Consider the following 24,202-nt stretch of genomic DNA (forward strand, 5'->3'; position numbering starts at 1 on the left):
GTTCTGATTTTCTAGGAAAAGAAATTTTAGTAATATATTTGATACAGAAGCCATGAGAAAAGGTATTTCATGTTTCTTGCTTAAAGTTGCAAAAATACCTCCATTTTTTGTTATTGTTTAATACCGTACATGCAAGAGATATGTTTTTTGTTCTGTTTTTTTTTTTTAATAATTTATTTAACTTGATTTAATGTGCATTAGTGTGAAGGTGTCAGATCCCCTGGGACTGGAGTTACAGGCAGTTGTGAGTTGCCATGCTGGGAATTGAACCGGGTCCTCTGGAAGAGCAGTCAATACTCTTAACCTCTGAGCCATCTCTCCAGTCCCAAGATACAAGTTTTTTTAATCAATTCTTTACACATTGGGCATTTCCAGTCTATTTGGAGGGTTCAAAGGTGATTAAATTTAATAATTCATACTTACAGAAAAACACAGCAGTTGTTGTGACACATGGCTGTAATCTCAGCCTTTGGAAGGCAGTCAGGAAGAAAAGATCAAGGCAGGCCAGTCTGGGATGCATAATGAATCCCTGTCTCAAAATAAACAGATAGATAGATAGATAGATAGATAGATAGATAGATAGATAGATAGATAGGAAAGAAATCATAAAATATCATCTTCAATAAATGACTGTAAAAGAATTTTTTAAATTCTAAAACCTGCATATGAGTAGGATGTATAGTGCTTTCCTTTAATCTCAGCATTTGGGAAACAGAGGCAGGAGAATCTCTGTGAGTTCAAGGCCAGCCAGGGCTACATAATGAGACCCTGTCTCTCTCCCTTTCTCTCTCCCTTTCTCTCTCCCTTTCTCTCTCTCTCTCTCTCTCTCTCTCTCTGTATATATGTATGAAATATTTGGCATACTTAATTTAGTAAGCTGCCATTAATATTTTGATAACTTATGGTTTTGTACTTGTTTTTTCATTGGGACAGAGGTTCATAATGTAATGTTAAGTATAAAAAGCTGGTTATAAAACACTATGCACAATATGAGCCCATTTTGTAAAGTAAAAAGACAAATGATATTCATCAATATATTATCATTGGTTATTTTAACATAGCAGTTTGGTACTTTTGGGTTTGTTTGTTTTCTTTTTTGTGTTTTGTTTTGTTTTTGTTTTTTCAAGACAAGGTTTCTCTGTGTAACTTTGGAGCCTTCCTGGAACTCACTCTGTAGACCAGGCTGGCCTTGAACTCACAAAGATCTTCCTGCCTCTGTAGGCATGTGCCATCACTATCTAGCTGTTTGTTTGTGTTTCTAGACAGGCTACACTCTGTAGCCATGGCTGGCCTAGAACTCACTATGTAGACCAGCCTGGCTTCAAAGTCATAAAGATCTGTCTGCCTCTAACTTCTAGTGGTTAAATTCAAGGCATCTGCCACTCAGTTAATCCTAATGCTTTTTTTTTAATAGATTCCTTAAAGGAAGTCCCATTCCGTTTCAGTGATTGTATTCAAAGAAGCCAGTAACTGACCATAACCTAAGACATTTCTGTTTGCTGTCCATTGCCACTGAACCTCCGGTGTATTATCTGTTCTAATACAAGAGCTGTTTATGAATTACCCAGGGTCCGGGGACAACACTATATCCGGTGTGGGATATCTGAGGGGGGAAAAAAATCTACGAACACTATGCTCTTATGTCTGTTAACTTTATTCCTCTAAGATAAAATTCCATTTATTCAGCTACAGCTCCATCAGGCATTCAGGACAAGAATAAATCTAGATATGCCAATCTCTGTATCTGTACTTTATTTCTCTGGGATAAAATCCTGTCTCCATAGCTTCTGTTCCATCCTGACACTCAGTTCCTCTTTGTCCCCTCATTTACTGTCCTCTCATAGTCCTGCTAATGACTAAGCTCTTATGCTTCCCGCCTCATCTTCGTCCTGTTTCTTCTCCTTCCATCTCTATCTACTTGCTCTATACTCCTGGCTCAAGAGTTCTGTCTTACCATCTACCTTACCTCTGTGATCTTCTCTTCTCCCTGGTCATGCCATTCTGTCCACTCTACAGAAAAATGCCTGTTTTTCTTTTCCTGGCCCCTTGGTTCTCTGCCTCCTCAGGAATGTTGCTCTACCTTCCACCTTAATATGTAAAAATTTCTTTTGTTCTCAGTCAGTTGCTCTGGAGAGCCACTAGGCCTCAAGGTGAGGGGATGATCTGAGCTTCATTTGCACAAGAAACAAAGCTATGCATCTCCTGCCAGCTTGTCTTTGCCTACCTGACCTTATCCAAGTAGGCTTCAGCAGGGAAACTAGTTACCTAGAAGTTCAGCAGGTCTGAGGAGCTGAACTGTTTGCCAATTGGTCTGGGAAAATTTGGGCATGCAAGAATTTTATAGCAGAAGACAGCTGAAATATTAAAGGGTAGATAACACCAAATATTCATAATAAATGGCTTGCCTTTTGACAGACCCTTGGCCGGTCAAAGTACAGCTTTAATACACAGCTGAATCTCTGTGATAGATTCTTGTGGCCCGCCACAGCTGTTGTCATCTAGCGACATCCCCCACAAGGTTCAGAGGAAGGTAGCAGAAAGGGAGACAAGTGTGCGGCTGAGACAGGAGTCTAGCTGTGATACTTGTCTGTGTTCATGACTGAGAGTCAAACAGTATGCTCCATTGTCTAGATTCCTTTCTGGAAACAAGCTAGAGGAAGATGGAGATTTGGGAGTAATGATTTAATGATGGAGCAGAAGGGATGAGGCAGCAGGAAGTGAGGGTAGACGTGAAGGGCAGTGATATAGGGTGGGAATTGGCGCATACAGGTGCTAGCTTAGCAATCCAGAAGGGACAGTGGACACAGACAGCTGTGCATGTGCACTCAGCACAATGGTTCAGCTGCCCAGAAGTCTGCATACACCTTAAGAGGATGCTGTTTGCTTACCTTGACCTCTGTCAAGGCCAACACAGTGCTGGGAGTACCTGGCCTAAAGGATATGGAAAAATTAGATTGTTTAATTCAAGACAAAAGCAAAAGTGACGATGTTGGACCTTACTCAAGCTAGGGGCTTACGGATAAAGTACTAAAGATTTCAGACCTAGGCCGAGTGAACATTCGTTGTTTAAAGATTGTCCCAGGGACCCTGAACTAAGTTAGCTAGGTGACAAAACAATGACTGGAACTAGAAAAAGATAATTCAGCAATATTCTCCAAGGTTTCTTATGTAAGCTGGTTTTTCATAATCTCTTCATCTAAATATTCAACAAAATCCCTTCTTTAATCTGATAGACTTTGTTTTATTGCATTTTTCTAGATAGTGAGTTCTCAAGAATAGGGAATGTGCCCATCACCGATGAGCACTAACCTGCACTTGTGTTCACAGAACCCACCCAATACCTTTAATGACGTGAATTTTAAAACTATGGAATAAATATGGAGATGGGAGGTGTGGCTCAGTGGAAGAACACTAGGAAAACAAAGTAAATCTTGGTTGGAATACAATGTGGTGGGCTATGGTCAGCCTAGCAAATTCAGAGTGTCACGTGGAAATGTGGTCAGTGCAGTCTGCCGTGACTTAGCAGTGAAAGGGCTATCATGAGGTTAGAGTACTCTCATTAACTTCCTTAGCATTTACTAAAAACATCTGTTGGGTTTTGCAAGAATACACTACCTCAGAATATGCCTGTGTCTAGATGAACCACTCTGCTGTGGATTCTTTCTTTTTTTTCTTTTTTTTTCTTCAAGACAGGGTTTCTCTGTGGAGCTTTGTACCTTTCCTGGAACTCACTCTGTAGCCCAGTTAGCCTCAAACTCACAGAGATCCGCCTGGCTCTGCCTCCAAATGCTGGGATTAAAGGTGCGCACCACCCAGTGCTGCTGTGGATTCTTGACTTCTTCAAAGCATGCTTTGTTTTCCATTCAGACTCTTGTGGCTTACTCTGTACCTTAAGGAAGAGAGCAGCTTTGTAAACTACTGTTTCAGGAATTAAAGTCAGGGAAAATTGATCACTATTAATCAGTCCAGTTGTCAGTAGCTATTTGTCGTGACGTGGTAGTGAGCCTGTCATTAGACTCTTTCTTAGCTTCATGGATGAAATTAATAATGACATAGCATTGTGGTAGGTAGTTAACATTATATATACAAAGGAAAAGGCCTTTACATGGTTAGAACATTGATATCTCAGGGACTTACATGAACCCATTATTATGCTTTATGGAGTTTGAGTGTAGCTTTAAGCAAGAGTAATTTTATGACAGAGGGTCCAGGCCAGGAAACATGAGAGAAGACAACACTGCAAACAAGGAACCCTGAAAGTGACTGCAGTGTAGACTGAGTGTCCTCAAGCTGACACTAGATTTATGATACCTGTACTTTTGCTTTTGTTTTGTTTTTTGAGACAGGGTCTCACTGGTTACCCTGGGCTAGACTAGAACTCTCTGTGCATTTCAAGCTGGCCTTGCACTTCCAGAGATCCAACTGCCTTGCCCTCCAGAAATTAAAAATGTGCCAATATGCACAGCCTGCAACCAGTATTCTTTTTTTTTTTTGAGACAGGGTTTCTCTGTGTAGCCCTGGCTGTTCTAGAACTCACTCTGTAGACCAGGCTGGCCTTGAACTCACAGAGATCTTCCTGCCTCTGCCTCCCGAGTGCTGGGATTAAAGGCTTATGCTAGTATGCCTGATTTGGGAACCTAGTCTTAAAAGGGGGTGTGAGCAGGATTAATTGATATGCCAAGTAATGAATCAAAAAATAATGAGCACATTTACGTAGCCGTAAGGACCCAATTTCTCATTTTGCCATGCAAAACCCTTCGTGGTCTTTCCCCTCTTCCCTTTCATTGTGCCTCAGGTCCTCCCCTCTGCAGAACCATCTGTTTGGATCTCATTATCTATAGATCCATATGCCCTTGCATGATAGGCACACCCTCCCTTATTAACCAAATGCCTCAGATTTAGGTCCACACGCCCATTGTATAGGACCTTCCAGCTGAAATTAATTCCTGAGCCCTCTTTGTTTCTGATACTCTGTTCTCCTTTTAGGTAAGTCTTCTTTTACAATGAAGACGTTATCTTCCCTGTGTTCCCAGCACAACTCCATACTGGTTATTTGGGATAAATGTTTGTTTGATAAACTCATAATGACTTCATTGTTTTGCAAGTTGTAAACTTGATACATCTTAATGCTTCAGCTCACTCTAAAATGGTTGATTGAATCATCTTCTGTCTAAAGGCTTTGTCAGGCAAATTTGAGCTCTCTTTAGCATGGCTTTTATTGCATGGTATCATGGACGTATCCCACAATTTCTCAGGCATCCCCATGAGGAGCTGCATGAGTGCTCTATTTACTCTTTAAATTGTTTCTCCCACCAGGCAGTGGTAGTGCACCACCTTTAATCCCAGCACTCGGGAGGCAGAGCCAGGCGGATCTCTGAGTTCGAGGCCAGCCTGGTCTACAGAGCGAGATCCAGGACAGGCATCAAAACTACACAGAGAAACCCTGTCTGGGGGCGGGGAGGTTGTTTCTCTCCTCTCCTGGAGCTTTCTTTTGCACAGGCATGCCAGAGGCCCACCTACTCCCACATCTGCTACGTTTCCCTTGGCTCAGTCACCTCATTCTGTGTGAACACACTCACACACACACACACTCACACACACACACTGCATATACTACTTTTTCATCCCTCCACCCCCCAGACTCCACCCAGGTATCTTATTTCTCTAGACTCCTTTGGAGAGTCAAAGACTGCAGGCAGTAACAAGCATGCCTGTGTCTGACTGGTCTTAGGACAGCAGGAGACATCGTCCAGGGAGGCAGTACTGTGCTCTGGATGCTCCTTCTGAGAGCCACCCTGCTCTAATCCTCAAACCATTCTTTAATTGAGGAAATACTTGAAAGAAGCTGCCATAATTGTAACATGACCCAGCAAGGGTAGGCAGCCTCTTGAAGTATTGTTAGAAGTGAAGATCTGGGGCTGGAGAGATGGCTCAGTGGTTAAGAGCATTGGCTGTTCTTCTGGAGGTCCTGAGTTCAATTCCCAGCAACCACATGGTGACTCACAACCATATGTAATGAGATCTGGTGCCCTCTTCTGGCCTGCAGGGATACGCGCTGGCAGGATACTGTATGCTTAATAAATAAATAAATCTTTAAAAAAAAAAAAAAAAGTGAAGATCTTGGAGGCTGGAGAGATGGTTCAGCAGTTAAGAACATAGCTGCTCTTCCAGAGGACCCATGTTCAATTCCCAGCACCCATATAGCAGCTCACAACTGTCTGTAACTCCAGGTCCAGGGGATCTGACATCTTCACACCAATGCACATAAAATAAAGTTAAATGAATTATTTAGAAGAAGAAGAAGAAGGAGGAGGAGGAGGAGGAGGAGGAGGAGGAGGAGGAGGAGGAGGAGAAGAAGAAGAAGAAGAAGAAGAAGAAGAAGAAGAAGAAGAAGAAGAAGAAGAAGAAGAAGAAGAAGAAGAAGTAGTAGTAGTAGTAGTAGTAGTAGTAGTAGTAGTAGTAGTAAGGGCCTGCCTGAAAACTCAGGTTAACAGTGGAGTGGTTTAAGGTGTGTGTTTAGGACTGTTGGACTGTTGGTGGTTAGTTCTATTTTTGTTTGCTGTCCTAGGGATGGAGCTAGGGCCTAACTTGCTCTAGGCATGTGCTGCTGGCCTCCATCTCCAGCCACCTGTGTGCTGTACTGGAAGGAAGGTAAAGAGTTTATCTCTGGTTTTGGTCTAGGTCCTGGCTAGGTAGCAATGGGAAAATTGCTGTTAAAAAGCTGAAGAACAGTTTGCCACTTAGGAAGGAGCTGGATCGTCTGAAGAATGAACTATCTGAGCTTCTGCAACTTTCAGATATCAGGTAATAAACTATCCAGTTGTCTAAGTTACTATCCTATTTCTATAAAGAGACACCATGACCAAGACAATTTACAAAAGAAAACATCTAATTGGGAGCTTACTTAAAGTTTAGAGAGTGAGTCCATGACCATCATGGTGGGGAGCTTGACACAAACAGGCTTGGTGCTGGAGCAGTAGCTGAGAGCTTAGATGTTGAGACAACCATGAGGCAGAGAGGGGGCGCTCACTAGGAATGTCCTGGGCTTTTTAAACCTCAAAGCCTGTCCCCAGTGGCACACCACCTCCAACAAGGCCATACCTCCCAATCTTTCTCAAATAATTCCACCAACTAGTGAACAACCATTCAAACATATGAGCCTATAAAGGCCTTTCTCATTCAGACCTTCACACTAGTACACACATTCAAATATGCAGGAATGAATGTAGATCAGTTAATAAAGTGCTTACTTAGTACACACTGGGCCCTGGGTTCCACAAAAACTGGGTATGGTGGTGCACACCTATAAATCATATCATTAAAGAGGCAGAGACAGAATTATCAGAAGACGAAGGTCTTCTTTGGCTATATAACAAGTTTCAGACTAACCTGGACCTAATGAGAACCTTGTCTCAAAAAATGTTTTTAATTAAAAAAAAAAAAAAAACAGTAAGTAAAGTAAATTACAGGGATTACTTATTATTAACACTTTCTGGTAGGTCAGTATTTGGCTCTTTAACTTCTCTGATAAGCAATAATCTTCAATTGTCATTTTATGGATATAGTCAATTCATCTGTATGAACAATGTGATAAGTTTTTGTTTAAAACACAGAAGATTTGAGTTCTGATATTTTGGGTATAATAGTTGAACTTTCTTATTACATTTATGTGTGTGTGTGTGTGTGTGTGTGTGTGTGTGTGTGTGTGTGTGTGTACACGTGCCATGGCACATGTATGGAGACCAGAGGACAACCTGTAAAATCAGTTCCCTTCTTCCTCCATGTGTATATGTGTGCCTGCATAATGCTGAGGACTGAGCCTAGATACTTGCTCAAAGTACATGCTCTAGCATCAAACCCTACAGCAAGTCCCATCCTTTTATTTTAAGATAGAAACAATATATTTGCTTTTTTAAATCTTTACATACATTGACATCGTCTTAGTCACTATTTTATTGCTGTGAAGAGACACCACGGCCAATGCAACTCTTTTTTCTTCTAAGACAGGGTTTCTCTGTGTAGCCCTGGCCTGGAACTCACTCAATAGATCAGGCTGGCCTCAAACTCAGAGATCTGCCTGCCTCTGCCTCCCAAGTGCTACGGTATAAGACCCCTACGCACAGAGACACACACATACACACAGACACAGCAATAAGAATAATAGAAATGATTTTTCAAAAATTTAAGAGAGACAATAACCATCTTAGAAACATATGATCATTTGAAACATGATGTCTGTCTGCTTCAGGAAGAGGCCGTTGACCTTCTCAAGAATCAGGCAGTTGGGGTGAGAGCCTGTTCATCCTCCATGGTGCTGCTGTTAATGTAGCTGTATCTGTTGGCCTAGGTGGCAGAGGGGCTGGGGTGTCGCCCATCGCTGCAGCCAGCTGCACAGTCTTAGCCGCCTAGCACAGCAGAATTTGGAGCCACTTCAGAATGCAAAAGGTAACCATTGTCCACTCTCTTTTTTGTTTGTTTATTTTTTTGTTTGTTGTTTTTTATCAAGACAAGGTTTCTCTGTATAGTCTTGGCTGTCCTGAAACTCACTCTGTAGACCAGGCTGAACTCACTCTGTAGACTCAGAACTTCCTGCCTCTGTCTCCCAAGTGCTGGGATTAAAGGCATGTGCTACTGCTGCCTGGCTGTCCACTCTCTTTCAGAACATCTGTAGTACACATCTATAATTTGTAGCACAAAAGTAAGAGACTTTATCAGATTTAGATATTTAAATCTGTGGATGGGGTAGCACACCTTTAATCCCAGCGCTCAGGAGGCAGAGGCAGGCAGATCTCTGTAAGTTTGAGGACAGCCAGGGCTACACAGAGAAACCCTATCTCAGAAAAAAAATGTAAAATAAAATAAATGTTTAAATCTGTTCCTTTGAATAAAGCAGAAACATAATACAAGCTTCTAGGATCTACTAGATTTAATCCTGAGTGTATACACTAAGTTTAAGTAATTATTTGCATAGTGTTATAAGGATGAATCCTCTGGGCCATGACCACAGGTTTGTGTTTTATCATCAGGATGCACCATCGTATTCACAGACCGCTCCGGTATGAGTGCACTGGGCCATGTGATGCTGGGAACCATGGACGTCCACCATCACTGGACAAGAGTAAGGATGAGCCCAAAGCAAGCAGACCTCTCTCACTCGCCTCCACACACTTTCATTTCAAACAACACTGTTACATCAGCAAACTGCAACATTGGAAAGCATAGCTCCAGTTTTCCAATCCAATAAGACCACATAACTAGTACTTCAAAGTGAAGATAGCTTTCTTTTACATTTATCTATTTTGTGTGTATGTCTGCATGTGTGTGCATAGAAGTCAGAGGACAAACTGTAGTTGTTCTTTTTCTACCTGGGGCCAGGTATTGAGTTCAGACCATCACACTTGAGCAAGTGCTTTTGCTCAGGCATCTTGTCTCACAAGCCTGTAGCCAGAAGGTTTTTCTGGTGCCACCCAGCCCTGCAGTCATGAAGCTGCTGATAAAATAATCACTCAGAGGCTTAACATTATTCACAAACTGTATAGCCTATGGCAGGCTTCTTGCTAGCTAACTCTTTCATCTTAAATTAATCCATTTCTTTTAATCTATGTTTTGCTACATGACCGTGGCATTATCAGTCTGCTGGCATCTTGCTTCTCCTTCAGCAGCGGCTGGCGTCTCTCTCTCTCTCTTCTCCTTTCTTCTCTCCATATATCTGCTTGGATTTTCCACCTGTCTCTAAGCTGCCTTGCCATAGGCCAGTGCAGCTTTATTTATCAACCAATCAGAGCAATACATATTCACAGCATACAGAAAGACATCCCATAGCACTTCCCACTTTCTGTCTAATCAAAAAGGAAGGTTTTAACTTTAACATAGTAAAATTATATGTAATAGAACAGTTATCAAGCAGGAGTTATAATTAAAATAGTCTATTTGTATTTGGGAAAATTAAAATATTCTGTCATCTACCCTATATTTGTGAGTCTAAAGTTTCATATCTAATTTATCTTTTATCATAACCAAGGAAAATTATAACTATCTAGTCTTCAACTATATCAAAGACCCCAGGAGGATATTTTACCTATGTAAGCAGGAAGTGCTTTGTAAGCAACTTTCAAAATCTGGAAATGACAGACAGCTAGCTGGCTGCCTGGACAGTCACCCAAAGTTCCTCTACAGTGTTGGGCATTCATCTTCAGCCTATAGGCCTAGAGTCTCTCAGTCACTTCTCCCTGTGTCCTGCAGGATGTCTGGCAGTCTCCTCTGTGAAACAGGAACCTGAAGGACCATCTCACCTTGTTTTGGCAAAATTCAGTGGTCATTTTCCTATGGTCCTGTATGTCTAGTTTATACAACATTTTGTCAAGCAGTCCAGGCAAGAACAGTTTCTTGTCCAAATGGCTAACTTTTGCCATAAGGAACACAAACTCCATATAGAGTTTCTTCAATGCCCATCATCATCTTTGAAGTAAATTGGTGCTGCCAGGAGCAGATGTGTCTCACTGTCCAGAAAGTCTAAGGTCTTAAAATATTTTAAATGCTATATTCTGTAGGTCTTTGAAGTGTTTGAAGATTACCTACCTAATTGAAATACACCTTTATATACCTAAAAAACTTAACTAACATGACTATAAGTTTGATTATCCTAAATGACTATCAATCTGTAATTTTAATTATATACTACAATTTTAAATGAGCTGCATAAACATAATACCTTAAACAAGAGTAGAAATATACATACATATAACAAAATTAACTTTAAAATTGTAATAAACTAAAATCTATAGTAATGTAAAACATTTTAAACAAGTTGTTGCTCTTTAAAAGTAGACTCAATAATCTACCCTTTTATCCTATCATATCTATGCTATCCCCTTTCCTTTTTTAGAAAGAGATTGCATTTATAATCAACCCCTTTAAAATAAAAATAAACATTTATAAACAATATTTTGGGAATTTGGGCATAGCTTCTCATACTACTTCCTGCTGTTTGGGGGCGCTGGCAATCTTAGGGGATCCTGAGAAAATTCGAGATAATGGTCAAGTCCTGGAAAGACTAAGGCCCATGTGTTAGTTTTAAATGCAGACAAATAAAGCTGGTGTGAACATTTTTTATTGTTAAATTTTATTTTTAGATTTATTTATTTTATATGTAAGTATTTTGTCTGCATGTATGTATGTCTATGTATCATGTGGGAGCCTAGTTCCTGAGGAGGTCAGAATAGGACATAAGATCCCCTAAAGCTGGAGTTACAGTTGTGAACCACCATATGAGTGCTGGAAATTCAACCCAACTCCTTTGCACTAAGCTGTCTCTCCAGCCCCTGATGTGAACATTTTTGTTTAGTTTGGTTTGGTTGTTTGTTTTGTTGTTGTTGTTGTTTTTCTACAAAGATTCTCATGATGTAGCACTGGCTGACTAGAACTCACTATATAAATCAAACTAGACTGAAACTTGTAGCAATCCTCCTGCCTCAGTCTCCAATGTCTTAGGATTATGGGTGTGAGCCACTATGCCTGGTTGATGTAAACATGAGAAATGCATTTTTCATCTCATGGATAAATTCCTAGATAGAATCGCTGGATCATATCCTTTGATCATATCAAAAGATAGTCATATTTTCAATTTTGATGAAAAGTTTTAATTATGACACTCTAGTAGGTATGTAGTGATGTCTCACCTTAAATTTAATTTGCATTAAATAATAAATGATGGTAATCATCTTTTCATGTTTTCATTTGCCATCTTCATGTCATCTTTGGTGAAGGATCTACTCAAATAAAATACTTGGTAGAGGGACTGGAGAGATGTTTCAGTGGGTAAGAGCACTGGCTACTCTTCCAGAGGACTGAGTTTGAGTCCTAGCACCCACATGTCAGTTCACAACCATCTGTAACTCCAGTCCCAGGGGATCCAATGGTACCAGACATTAATGTGGTATGGAGATACACATGTAGACAAAACACCTATACACATAAAATAGATCTTTAGCCCGACAGAGGCAGGCAGATCTCTGAGTTTGAAGCTAGTCTATAGAGTGAGTTCCGGGACAACCAGGGTTACACAGAGAAACCTGTCTTTAAGAAACTTAATTATTAGCTGAACAGTGGTGGCACATGCCTTTAATCCCAGCACTTAGGAATCTCTGTTCTGTTGAGTTCAAGGTCAGTCTGGTCTACAGAGTGAGTTCCAGGACAGCCAAGGCTACACAGAGAAACCCTGTCTTGAAGAATTAAAAAAAAAAAAAAAACTTATTACTTATTTATTATTATTATTTCAAGCCACATATTTAATAGGTATTTTGTGTATAAAGGGTATAAGAACTCTTAACACTCAGCAGTTAAAAAAAAAAAAATACCCAACCAAAATAGAAAATGTTCCAAAGACATGTCACTGAAGAGAATGTACAGCTGACAGATGTGCAGAGCTGGGTGCAGAGCTGGAGTGCTTGCAGCATATGAGACGGTGGGTTACAGCCCCACACTGGGCAGAACTGCTGAGTGAAAATAGTGGCACCACCATGTGAGGATGACGACGTGGAAAACGGGTTCACTCCTGACTGCTGACAGGAGTCCAGATGTGCAGATCTCCACACGAGGAGCACATCATCTTAACTGAACATTCTGGCAGGTGGCCCAGGAGGCCATTCCTCGGCATTTATAGTGAAAAATAAAAAGCTATGTTCACGTAGAAATCTGTGCACAAATATTCATAATAGCCAAGAGTGGAGGAAGTCCTAATGTACTTCTGTATAAGTCCTGCTCAGAAATGGGCATGAACCACTGATATGTGCAGCAACCTGGGAGTGAAAGTCAGTATCTGAAGGTTATATTCTATACAACTCCCATGTCTGTACCATTCTTGAAATAACAAAATAACAGGAAGGCAGTGCAGTGCTGTGACTGCCTAGACATGGAGATAAGCAATCTGGCCACTGAAAGGTCATGTGGCAGATCCTGTGGTAAAATTCTGCTCAATGCTAAATGGTGATCTCACATGGGTCTGCACATGTGAAAAGACAATATAAAACAAAATACACAAGGGTTGACAGAGTGCAGATGAAATTAAACAGCTGCTATATAATTATAGTGTGTCTGCACTCACAATCAGAGACATACAAAGTCTTCATCACACACTATATGAACCCACAGTTCTCAAAGATCCTGAATGTACTTACCACTACATAAGTAACCCAGGAAGAGAATAATTGGGGAGTAGGATTATTTTTTACAAAATATAGTAAGTAGATGATGGATAGTTTATAGAATCTTGTTATTACTTTCATTATAGACTACCTAATGCCTTCTAGTCTTCTTTTTTTGTTCTTTTTGTTGTTGTTTTCTGTGTAGCCCTGGCTGTCCTGGAACTCGCCCTGTAGTCCAGGCTGGCCTCGAACTCATAGAGAACCCCTTGCCTCTGCCTCCTAAGTGCAGGGGTTAAAGGTGTGCACCACCATGGCCTAGCTAAAGCCTTATAGTTATCTTAACTTTGTGCAGATCCCAGCTTTCTACAGAAAACCAAACTTAAAGTTCTCCCTGACCCTTCTCTTCCCACTCAACAACGCATGCCATGCGCCAGCCACACTCAGCTTCATGTTTGTTTTGGACATGGCCTTTTTTCTTTTCCCAAAGCTTCCCACATTCATCTACTGTTTCTAAATCCTGTTATACTTTTTGTGAAATCATAGGTCTTGGCAGCCATTATTTAAACCTGGCTTTGACCTATCGGCCTCATGTGGCACTTGAACTGACAGTCTTGCTTTGTTTTCTTGCCCCTCAACTGTGAGCTCTAGCAAACACAAACCCTTACACACCTGCATGTGCACTTCATGCATACACACATTGTAGGTGTCAGGAAAGCTTTCTGTGCTTATCAGCTGAATTTGAAATAGATGACTGAAAGTGAATTTTTAGGCAATACTTGAGAGTTGGAATACACAAATGTACATTTAATCATCATAGCCTAGCTTAAGATTCCTGTGCAGGTCTTTAATATTAGTACCTGGGGTTGATTTTTACCTGGGGCTTTTTTTTTTTTTTAAAATGCTGAATGCCATTTATTGAAGGAGGGAGGAGGTCTTAAATACATGCTTACAGCACAATGGGAGAACCCCAGAGGGCAGAAGTTCGCTATGGATGTTTTACAATCTTGCATTGAAACTGTTAACGCCCATTATGCAGGATACACAGACAAGGAACTTCCCTTAAGCATTCAGGAGGGTGGAAGGGGCTTTTCTTCTTCTGCCGTCTCTTCTCAGTTCCTATTGAAAACCCCTAGACTGACAGTTTGTTTTTGGTTTTTTGTTTTGTTTTTTTGTTTGTTTTTCGAGACAGGGTTTCTTTGTGTAGCTTTGAGCCTTTCCTGGAACTCATTCTGTAGACCAGGCTGGCCTCAAAGTCACAGAGATCCGCCTGGCTCTGCCTCCTGAGTGCCGGGATTAAAGGCGTGCACCACCACCACCCGGCCGATAGTTTGTTTTGAATATTAGTATTTCCAGGATTATATTGTCTTTACTGTATTTTACTTGAATATTCCATCTACAAAAATAATTTTTAAAACTTTCTCATTTATTGGACTCCTAAAATTATAGTAACATAAAATTATCCTTTTTTTTTTTTTCAATACTATAGCTTTTTGAAAGCTTACCAAGTTATTTTGACCTTCAGAGGAGAATGTCAACCTTAGAAGACCAGATAAGCAATCTTCTAGGGGGCATCCGAGTCGTTTATGTCGAGGAGTTGCAGCCAGCACTCACACTTGAAGAGTACTGCTCCCTCCTTGACGTCTTCTATAATCGGCTGCTGAAAAGTAGGATGCCTTCCCACCCTCAGAGTCTGAGTGGCTTGCAGATGATCCTTAGCAGGCAAGTGTCTGGAACTGGATGGTATGTGTGTGGTTTTGTTTCATTGTATGGTTCTTGTAAATTTAATAATAATAATAGAAATGAGTAGATGGAGAAATGGTTCAGTAGTTTGGTAGAAGATTCAAGTTCAGTTCCTAGGGCCCATGTCAGGCAGCTCACAACCAGAGGATCCAATGCCTTTGACCTCCTCAGGCACTGCACTCAACACAGAGGCAGAGGCGTGTGTGTGTGTGTGTGTGTGTGTGTGTGTGTGTGTGTGTGTGTATACAAACATATATTTATATATGTTTTTATATTTATACACACACACACATAATTTCACATGATTTTTTAAAATGGAGGCCAGGCTTGTTGTGCACACCTGTAATCCCAGTATAGCAGGTGGATCACTGTAAGTTCAAGACCAGACTCAGCTAAACAATGCACCCGTCTTAAAAACAAAACAGAAGAACGTCATGACTTGTGAAGAACTGTAGTCACGGCCCTGTTCTGCATATGTCAAAAACCAAACTGAGGGACTGAAGAGTGGATCTCTACACCATTCTTGGAAAACATGGCCACTGATTAGTGAAGTCAGTCTCAAGGTCTCAGACTCACCTTGAAGTAGGTCACTGCCATGTCACAGAGAACAGTATATCATCATCAGTGTTGCTGTAATTTAATGTGCATTTTCGGATGACGACTTTTCAGTCACTTGAAATTAAAAAAAGCATTGTCTGTGGAAGTGATGATGTTTCCCTTAATGCATACTTTGTTTCAGTGACAGGTACGAGCCAAGCTTGCATGAACTTGGGCATTTTAACATCCCAGCCCTCTCAGATCCAACAAGCCTCCAGTCATTTATGAGAAGCAAAGCCCAGCAGGCAAGAGAAAACATGACAAGAAGGGCAGAGTAAGTACTGTCCACTTCCAGATGTATGAGGGCCTGACTTTTAAACAGAGACTAGAAAAGCATTATCTGCACTTTAGTTATTTTATTCATGTACAGCTGCTGTGTCTGTTGGTATCAGCAGGGACCAAAGAGGGCATTGGACCCCCTGAAGGTGGAGTTACAGGCAGTTGTGTGCCACCACAAAGGTGCTGGCATTTGCGTCTCTGTAAGAATCACAAGTGCTCGTAACTGCTGAGCCATCTCTCTAGCCCTATTCTATTTAAATTTTAAAGTGTGACTGAGTTTATAAGTAGTCGTGTTTCTGTGGTGTTTACAGCTAGGAATCACTTGACAGCCAGTGGTTTCCTTGTCACAGGTTTGAAGCTATAGAGTTAAGTCCATTGTAGAGGAGAAAGGGTAGGAGTGGGTCCATCCAAAGGAGTGGACAGACAGATGGACAGCAAGTTCAGATGGTGAGCAGGAAGGGAGAAGCAGCTCAAGGCAGGGTACAGCCTGATTTCAACATCCAAGTAAGGGTTTATACTCCTAGGTTTTTCTTCGCTTTGTCACTAGCAGTGGCTAGGGGAGGCGTATGAAAGCTGTTAGGAGCACTGACTGCTCTGTAGAGGACCCAGGTTCAATTTCCAGCACCCACATGGTGCCTCGTGACCATTTATAACTATGGTTCCAGGAATGCAATACCCTATTCTGGATTCTGAGAGCACCAAGCACACAGATGGTGCACAGATATCCATACAGACAAAACACCCATACACATTAAAAATAATAAATCGGGGTTGGGGATTTAGCTCAGTGGTAGAGCGCTTGCCTAGCAAGCCCAGGGCCCTGGGTTCGGTCCTCAGCTCTGAAATAATAAAATAAATAATAATAATAATAATAATAATAATAATAATAATAATAATAATAAATCTTGGAGGGTGGGGGAAAAATATAAATCTTTGAAAAATAGGAATAAATTGTGTATTATTTTTACCTTACTAATGCTAAAAAGGTTGTTTTTTGGGTTTTTTTTTTTTTTTTAGAGTTTTATGTAGAAATAAATCAGCCAGTACTGGGCACAGCGTAACTCTTGGCATGTCTTTTCATATGACTGGCTTGTATGGGCACTATGCCATCTCCCCAACATTTAAGAATATTGTTTATATTTTATCTTACTTTATTTAGTAATAGCTTGTGATTTTTTTTTTTATTTTATAGGTTAAAAGTTATTGAAAATGAATTGATACAGGCTTCAACAAAGAAATTTTCTCTGGAGAAGTTGTATAAAGAGCCCAGCATTTCTAGCAGACAGATGGTGGATTGCTGTAAGAGACTTCTTCAACAGTCACTGCCTTATCTGCGTGGGATGCACCTCTGTGTGTCACATTTTTATTCTGTTATGCAAGATGGAGACTTGTGTATCCCATGGAATTGGAAGAAAGGAGAAGCCATGAAGTAGCACAGATATTGTTTTATTTTCTGGGAAAAATGAGAAACTGTTGAATTTATTTAAATTCAGTTTAATACTAGTATTCACATGTTAGAACAAAGTTTCTAACTGTTGCTTTAAAAGTGGGCTGAGCTTTTCTTTGTAGTGAATTTATGCTAAGAAACATGTTTTTAAAAGGTTTTATTCCCCCTAGTCTTATGATGCTGATGGCCAGGCAAAAAAGATGCTTAGAAGAAAAAAACTATTTTAAAGATATGTAATAGAGAGTTCTATAAAAGTCATATATATTTTTATATAAGTGAATGTGCGTATGTATAAATTGGCCTCATTCAGTATAGCTCTTTAGTACTAGAACTCATTTTCACATGCAACACAGTTCAATGTGTGTCTTCATAATTACATTCTATAGACACACACTTTGTAGCCAGTAATGGACAGTTATGTTCAAAACAGATGACTGATGAGTAGCAAAAATTAAATAACTACATTTTGTTTGAGAAAGATTTAAAAAAAAAAACCTATTGAATATATGCTGTTAACACTGTCTGATACTAGTTTATTAAAACGTCAGTGACAGAGAATTTAAATACATGATTTCTTCTACCATTTAAAATATTGATAGAGCATATGCTTGGTAGGCACAGGCCCTGGGTTCCATCTCTAGTACCAGGAATGAGTAAGATGTACTATTGTAATTTAGCCAGAAGCTCCTTTTAAAAGCTGTCTTCATTTCTTCAGCTCTGGCCCAGGTAAAGCCTGCTGCCTCCTGTGGTCTCTGGTGTCTCCCACCCAGTGGGAGACCCACTTTCTATTCAGAGCAGACCCACCCTACATTCCGCACTACACTTTTCCCCGAGAAAGCCCTAGTGAATTTTCCCCACAGTACATTAGAACAAAGGAGACAATAAAATCAGTTTTCACGTTTTGGGTTTTTATAAAACATCAGTTATTTAAACAGGTCAAATGTGTGTTGAAAATAAGAACTGACTTGTAAAAGGATCGTTTGTGCCATTATTGCTTTTGACCTGTGCTAATTTGACAAATGTTGCTGTAAATATTCCCCATAAGAAAGAGTCCTCAAGTTGGGTTTGGTGACGCACACCTTTAATCCCAGCACTTGGGAGTCAGAGGCAGGTGGATCCCTATGAATTTGAGGTCAGCCTGGTCTACCAAGCAGGTTCCAGGACAGCCAGGGCTGTTACACGAGAAACTCTGTCTCAGGTGGGGCGGGGGGTTGGGATGGGGAGGAGTTCTCAAAGATATGATAGTTTATTGGAAACTTCTAACATCAGCTAACAGAATCTTCTGTGATGTGTGTTGAATTGGATTTGTCTCCGAACTAATTGTAATAAATAACACCTTGTTGATCACTTAGCTGCTTTTCTTGTTGTCCAGTTGTTAAAGTTTCACAACTAGGAGAATCGTAGTAGGAAATCGTTAGAAGTGATCCTTGGGACTTCATCTCCGGATATATGTGCTCCCCCACCACAGAGAGAAGAGGTGAAGCCTCTGGAGAGACCTGAGTCAGATCACAGCTGAGCTGCCCCCACAGAGAGAGCTGGGACTAGGCCCTGAACTCCAGGGCTATGTCTGTTCCCAGCATGGGCTGCCAAAGCCCTTCTTCCTCCCTTTGTTCTGGAAAGGCCTCTACCCCTAAGTAGCCTCTGAGTTAGTGAGAGGAAGGCTTTGAGAAGTGGGCACATGAGATGAAGAGCCAGGGCAGTTCACCACTACTGGAACCTAAAGACTGAGCACACTGTGGGCAGTGTAGGCCTGGGGGGTTGGAGGGACGGGGGCGCGTCCTGAGCGGGATTCATACTCTACAGAGGGACCTAGAAGCACACTGGAGGAGGGCGACACAGCCTGTGCTTTTCAGTACCATACTGTTTTGGTCAGTGTGGAGTCACTTGATGGCATCACGGGCAGACCTGCCCCAGTCTCGAGCCCAGAGTACACAACCCCGGCTTACCTGGCACTCAGCTTTGGCTCACTTCACACCGACAATGAACGCCCACCTCTGCAGGAACCCTGCTTGCCCACAGCCCCGACAGGGTCTGGTCTCATCTATACCACCTGCCCCCTGAAGGTTGCTCTCTGCCTACCTAGTAACTGTGGGCTGGCTGAAGTTTCTCTGCCATCCAGTTTTATCTGGTGGTACAAACACCACCCCTTTTTGGTGTAGTGCTGGAGGCTGAACTTTGGACCTTGTGCCTGTTAGGGCAAGTGTTCTATTGAGCTACATCTGCAGCCAAAACACCCTTTTAGAGTGTGAGTGTGTGTGAGTGTGTGTGTGTGTGTTTATGCACACATGCATGTGGACACGCACTACAGTATGTATGTATAGGTCAGAGGACAACTTTTAAGAGCTAATTCTCTCCTACCATGTGGATCCTAGGGATCCAACTTGATCAAGTGCAGGCTTGGTGGCAAGTGCCTTTATCTGCAGAGATATCTGAGATATCGTGCTAGCCCTAGAAATTCTTTCATAGCTTTAAGAGGGAGTTATGTTGCACGAAACTTAAATGGTCATATAATAAAAAACTGGAGCTGAAAGATCAGAGAAGCAGAGCAAGCCACAGCTACCACCTCTTACCTCACCAACTTCTCAGCCTGACAGATCCTCTATAAGACAGCGAATTCCTGTCTCCTCTCACCTTATATTCCTTTCTGCTGCCCAGCCATATCACTTCTTGCCTCAACCTTCCTAGTGCTGGGATTAAAGGTGTGTGATCCAAAGTGCTGGAATTAAAGGTGTATGCCACCACTGCCTGGCTCTGTTTCTATTTTAGACTGGATTAATCTCATGTAGCCTAGTGTGGCCTTGAACTCACAGAAAACCAGACGTCTCTCGGCCTCCCAAGTGCTAGGATTAAAGGTGTGTGCCACCACTGCCTGACCTCTGGCTAACTGGCTGGCTATGTCCTCTGATCTTCAGGCAAGCTTTATTTCTTAGATTACAGATATCACCACAGAGTTACATGTTTTTATCATGGGGACAGGTGAACCTCTCAAGTAGTCAGGGTTACAGTGTTGTTTCCCTTGAGTCTGGCCTTTCATGTAAACCACTGTGGGTCACTAGGGGCTCCAAACGGTCGTAGCCCAATTGTTAAAAGGTGGGAATCCTGCTTGTATTTTGGGCCTTTTGTCTCTGTATAAACTACTTATTTCCTTTGGAGAAGTGTTGCTATTCTGTGTTGGCACCTTGTAAAACAGCTGCACCAAATCAAGACTCAAGAAAACAGGTCCCTCATCTCCCCAAAGCCCTTAATGTCTTCACAGGCCAATATACAGATTTGAGCATACTTCCTATGTCCTTGTCAGCGAACCTAATTCTCTTCCTAGCTGGGCATTATTGAACCTGCCTATTCATCTCCTCATGAGTCAAAGAGAATAGGAAGATTTGACTCTCCCCAGATGTTTTCCTGATTTTTTTAAGGTTATATTTGCAGCCAACTGGGCCAAGGGAAATGAGTGATACATGGTGCCAAGTTGCTGGGCATGCTGCCAACAAGTTGACTAGGACCCTTTTGCTCTTCCAGGACCTTGGCAGCCTTTGTAACCCTCAGTGTCTATCAGCAAGCAGTGACAGCAGGCATCTGCAAGCCGAAGGTAACAAGAACCAGGCCAGCTTCCAGCCTTCACAACCCTTTTCCTTGTCCAGAATCTTCATCACAGAGGTACAGGAAGGCTTGTTCAAGAGAAGCATGGTGAGGCTGGAGAGATGGCTCAGGGTTAAGAGCATTGGCTGTGTGAAGGGGCCCCAACACAGCTTGACCACACAGCAGCCATGACAGGCCTAGACACAGCTTCTGTGACAGGCTTACTGGCAGGCAACACCCAGATCCAGGAAAAGCCTTAAGCTGATACCACCCAGGGATCTACCCAGGGGTGAGGAAGTACCTGACATCCTAAACATTCCAACGATTAGATAAGGTGTTCAGATGTCCTTGGGTCTAGCACACACCTATTTTTGTTTTACAGATACCCCTAGACAATTGTCAGCCAATGGGGTCCTGGACCCTGGGAATCCCCACCCCAACCTCTGCTATGATAAAAGCTCTGCCTCACCTGAGCTTAGGGCTCTCTGCTCTCACAGCTGCCTCAGACAGACAGAGGGACGCATGCACAGTTAAATTGGAACAATTGTAAAAGCTGGAACTCTCAGCATTTGAGAGGCAGAGGCAGGCAGTCCACCTGGTCTACACGAGGAGTGTGGTGAGAAACTGAGGTGACCGCTGGCTCCCTACCCTAACTGCTGGCTCTGGGTCTCCATGTTACCCCCACCTAGTTCCCTTCCCTGGTCCCTCTGTTTGCTCAGACTACTTGTCCGTTCAGATTCCTGTAACGTCTCAGCCTTGGACCTATTGTTAGGTCCACTTTTGCAACCTGTGACCCGAACACCTGACAGAAACAACATAAACGAGGATAGATTTATGTTTGTCTCATGATTTCACAGGGTTTCAGTCCATGGTGGCTGGGACATCAGGACAGACCAGGAAGCAAAAAGAGGATCAGAGCCAGTTCAAAGTTCCGCCCCAGTGGGCTACTTCCTCCAACTAGATCCCACCTACTCAAGATTCCAACGCCCTCCTAATTAGCACCATTAGTGAGGGAACCTGGAGAGCGTTTCGGATTCAAACCCTAACAACCTGAGTCCATCTACAGCACCCAACTGCACCCCCACGCCCGAACTACCCTCCCTGCTCAAAGACCCTTTGTGGCTGCTGAGATCTGCAAGGATCTGCAGTTGGGCTCCTCTGTGGCTCTCAGGAGTGCTTGGGCTTTCATTCAGCCTTACCCCCGCCCCCGCCCGGCCTGCGGCTTCGGCTTCGCATGGCTCCTAGACTCGCTTTGCCTTTCCTCACTGTACTGAGGCTGTTCCTAACCTTCCAGTGCCCCTGTTACTCCTGAGTGTACAGGACCCACATAACACTCTTTGGCCCCATTTGGGCCCTCATGGAGCCTAAAACAAACGCTGGACCACCTTTCAAGGAACTCTGAGGTGGGGACTTGTCCTAGGCTTGACCCGGAAGACAGTAAGAATGCCTTAGGCACAGGTGTGAAGTTTGTCAAGTGCAAGCCCGAAAACAGGCTTCACCCCTTTTCCATTCCAAGTGCTACCCATAAAAGCGAGGGTGGCCTGGCTGTGCCCGGCGAATGGGTCCCACTCACCCTGGCCTGTCCTCATCCCACTTAAGGCCTGCTTCTGTCCCACAGACGTCTTCAGCACCAGAACTGCGGTATTCACCCGCAAAGTGTCAAGACAGCAGAGGGAGTCAAGAAAGCCGTGGAAGGCGGTCTGTGAAAATCTCAGAAAAGTTTGGACTGGGTCTGAAAGCGTTTTTGCAGCTTCCTGTATAAACCTGTGCTTCTTGGGGCTGGGGCTGAAGGTATCTTCACCGAACGCTGCAGGTGTAGGTGGGCAGCCGCTCTGCCAGGTGCTTCATGGAGAGGCCCGACGGGCGCTCCCTAGCTCAAAAGGGAAACCGGTTGTTTCCAGTCAGAGCGTTCCTGCTCAGCTTGCTAGGCCGAGTCCAGGGCGTAGAAGGGCTAGCTGGAAGCAGCTCGGCCGGTGGAGGGGACGTTCCCAGGTGGCGCTGCACAGGAAGCGCGCCCCCTGGTGGGGACAAGATGCAGGGCACGGCCGAATCTTCACTAGGTAAAGAACTTCCCTGCCCCAGGGTATTTCCCTGCAGCCTCCAGGTTCGCTGGGGAGAGCGATCTGTGTACAGCAGCCGCCGAGCGGGGCGTGCTCCCACGCCAAGACCCCGACCTCGCTTGTCTCCAGAGGCTGCAAGAGTAGTCTCCTCCACTGGAGGGAGGGTGACTTCTCCAGTCTCATTTACCCAGACAAAAGAATCTAGGGATTTCTTCTCCTGTTCAAGCTGACTCCTAGACATATCTAAATGAAGAAAACGGCAGCAGGAGGCACAGGTGAAAGCTGCTCTTCATTTTTTTAATAGTCTTTTCCAATTTTTTTTTTTTCCCGAGACAGGGTCTCACTATGTATCCTTGGCTATTCTGGAACTCACTGTGTAGGCCTGCCTCTTCCTCCCAAGTGCTGGGATTAATTAAGGGTGTGCCCAGATTCATTTTCTTGATTAATGATTGACCTAGAAAGGTTCTAGGGTGTAAAAGAAAACAAACTGAGCAAGCCAGTAAACGTTCCTCCATGGCCTCTGCCTAGTTCATTGCTTCGAGGTTCCTGACTGGAGTTTGCACACTGACTTCCCTCGGTGATAAGAGTGTGACCTGAGAGTTGTAAACTGAAATAAATCCTTTTCTCCCCAAGTTGCTTTTGGTCATGGTATTTATCACAGCAATAGAAACCTAACCACGAGTATGGATGAACTGAACACAGACGTTTTCTTGCTACTCCCTGAGCAGTTCAGCATAACACTTGCTCCACAGCATTTACATTACATTATGGTTAGAGATGGTTTTAAGTATGTGAAGAGAATACATTGCATGTTGGGGAATATTATTTTAAGGTATGTTGCTTTTGTTTGTGTTGCATTTGTTTAACTGTGAAGCTGTATTACTGTGCCTGTCTAAAACACCTGATGGTCTAATAAAGAACTAAACAGCCAATAACGAGGAAGGATAGGTGGGGCTAGTAGGCAGAGAGAATATATAGGAGGAGAAATCTTGGGAAAAAGGAAGAGGAAGTAACCAGAGAAAGACGACTACTAACTACAGAAGTTAGAGAACGGGAAAAGCCCAGAGGCAAAAAATAGACTGAATAAGTTAAGTGACTAGAAACAAGACAAGCTGAGGCCAGGCATTCATAATTAAGACTAAGCCTCCATGTGTGATTTACTTAGGACCTGGGTGGTGCCCCCCCAAAAAGAGTAAAAAACAACAATTGTATGGAAATAGTATCCCATTTTATATTAGGAATTTAAGCATCTGCTGACTTAGTGTTGGCTTGGTATCCTGGTGCCAATCCCAAGAATAATGAAGGGCAGCTGTATACTAAACTATTTTATCTTATTTTCCTGACCCAGTTCAGATATCAAT

The 24,202-nt window shown here is 42.6% G+C and overlaps 1 protein-coding gene across 5 annotated transcripts in view; it reads left to right on the forward strand.

The window, feature by feature from the left end:
- Tcaim (T cell activation inhibitor, mitochondrial) overlaps nt 1-18,556 on the forward strand; it is a 33,074-nt gene extending 14,518 nt beyond the window's left edge. For 3 of the 5 annotated variants that reach the window (XM_006982879.4, XM_042281956.2, XM_076575523.1), the window contains 6 exons: nt 6,682-6,804; nt 8,348-8,445; nt 9,027-9,118; nt 14,629-14,861; nt 15,622-15,753; nt 16,951-18,556. In XM_006982879.4, coding sequence (XP_006982941.1) covers nt 6,682-6,804; nt 8,348-8,445; nt 9,027-9,118; nt 14,629-14,861; nt 15,622-15,753; nt 16,951-17,191 — 919 coding nt within the window. In that variant the 3' untranslated portion in view covers nt 17,192-18,556. The remainder of the gene's footprint in view (nt 1-6,681; nt 6,805-8,347; nt 8,446-9,026; nt 9,119-14,628; nt 14,862-15,621; nt 15,754-16,950) is intronic. The other 2 variants (XM_042281957.2, XM_076575522.1) reach the window with 1 other exon arrangement.
- The last annotated feature ends 5,646 nt before the right edge of the window (nt 18,557-24,202 follow it).

This window comes from Peromyscus maniculatus, chromosome 7, assembly GCF_049852395.1.
Source record: "Peromyscus maniculatus bairdii isolate BWxNUB_F1_BW_parent chromosome 7, HU_Pman_BW_mat_3.1, whole genome shotgun sequence".
Classification (NCBI taxonomy): Eukaryota; Metazoa; Chordata; class Mammalia; order Rodentia; family Cricetidae; genus Peromyscus; species Peromyscus maniculatus.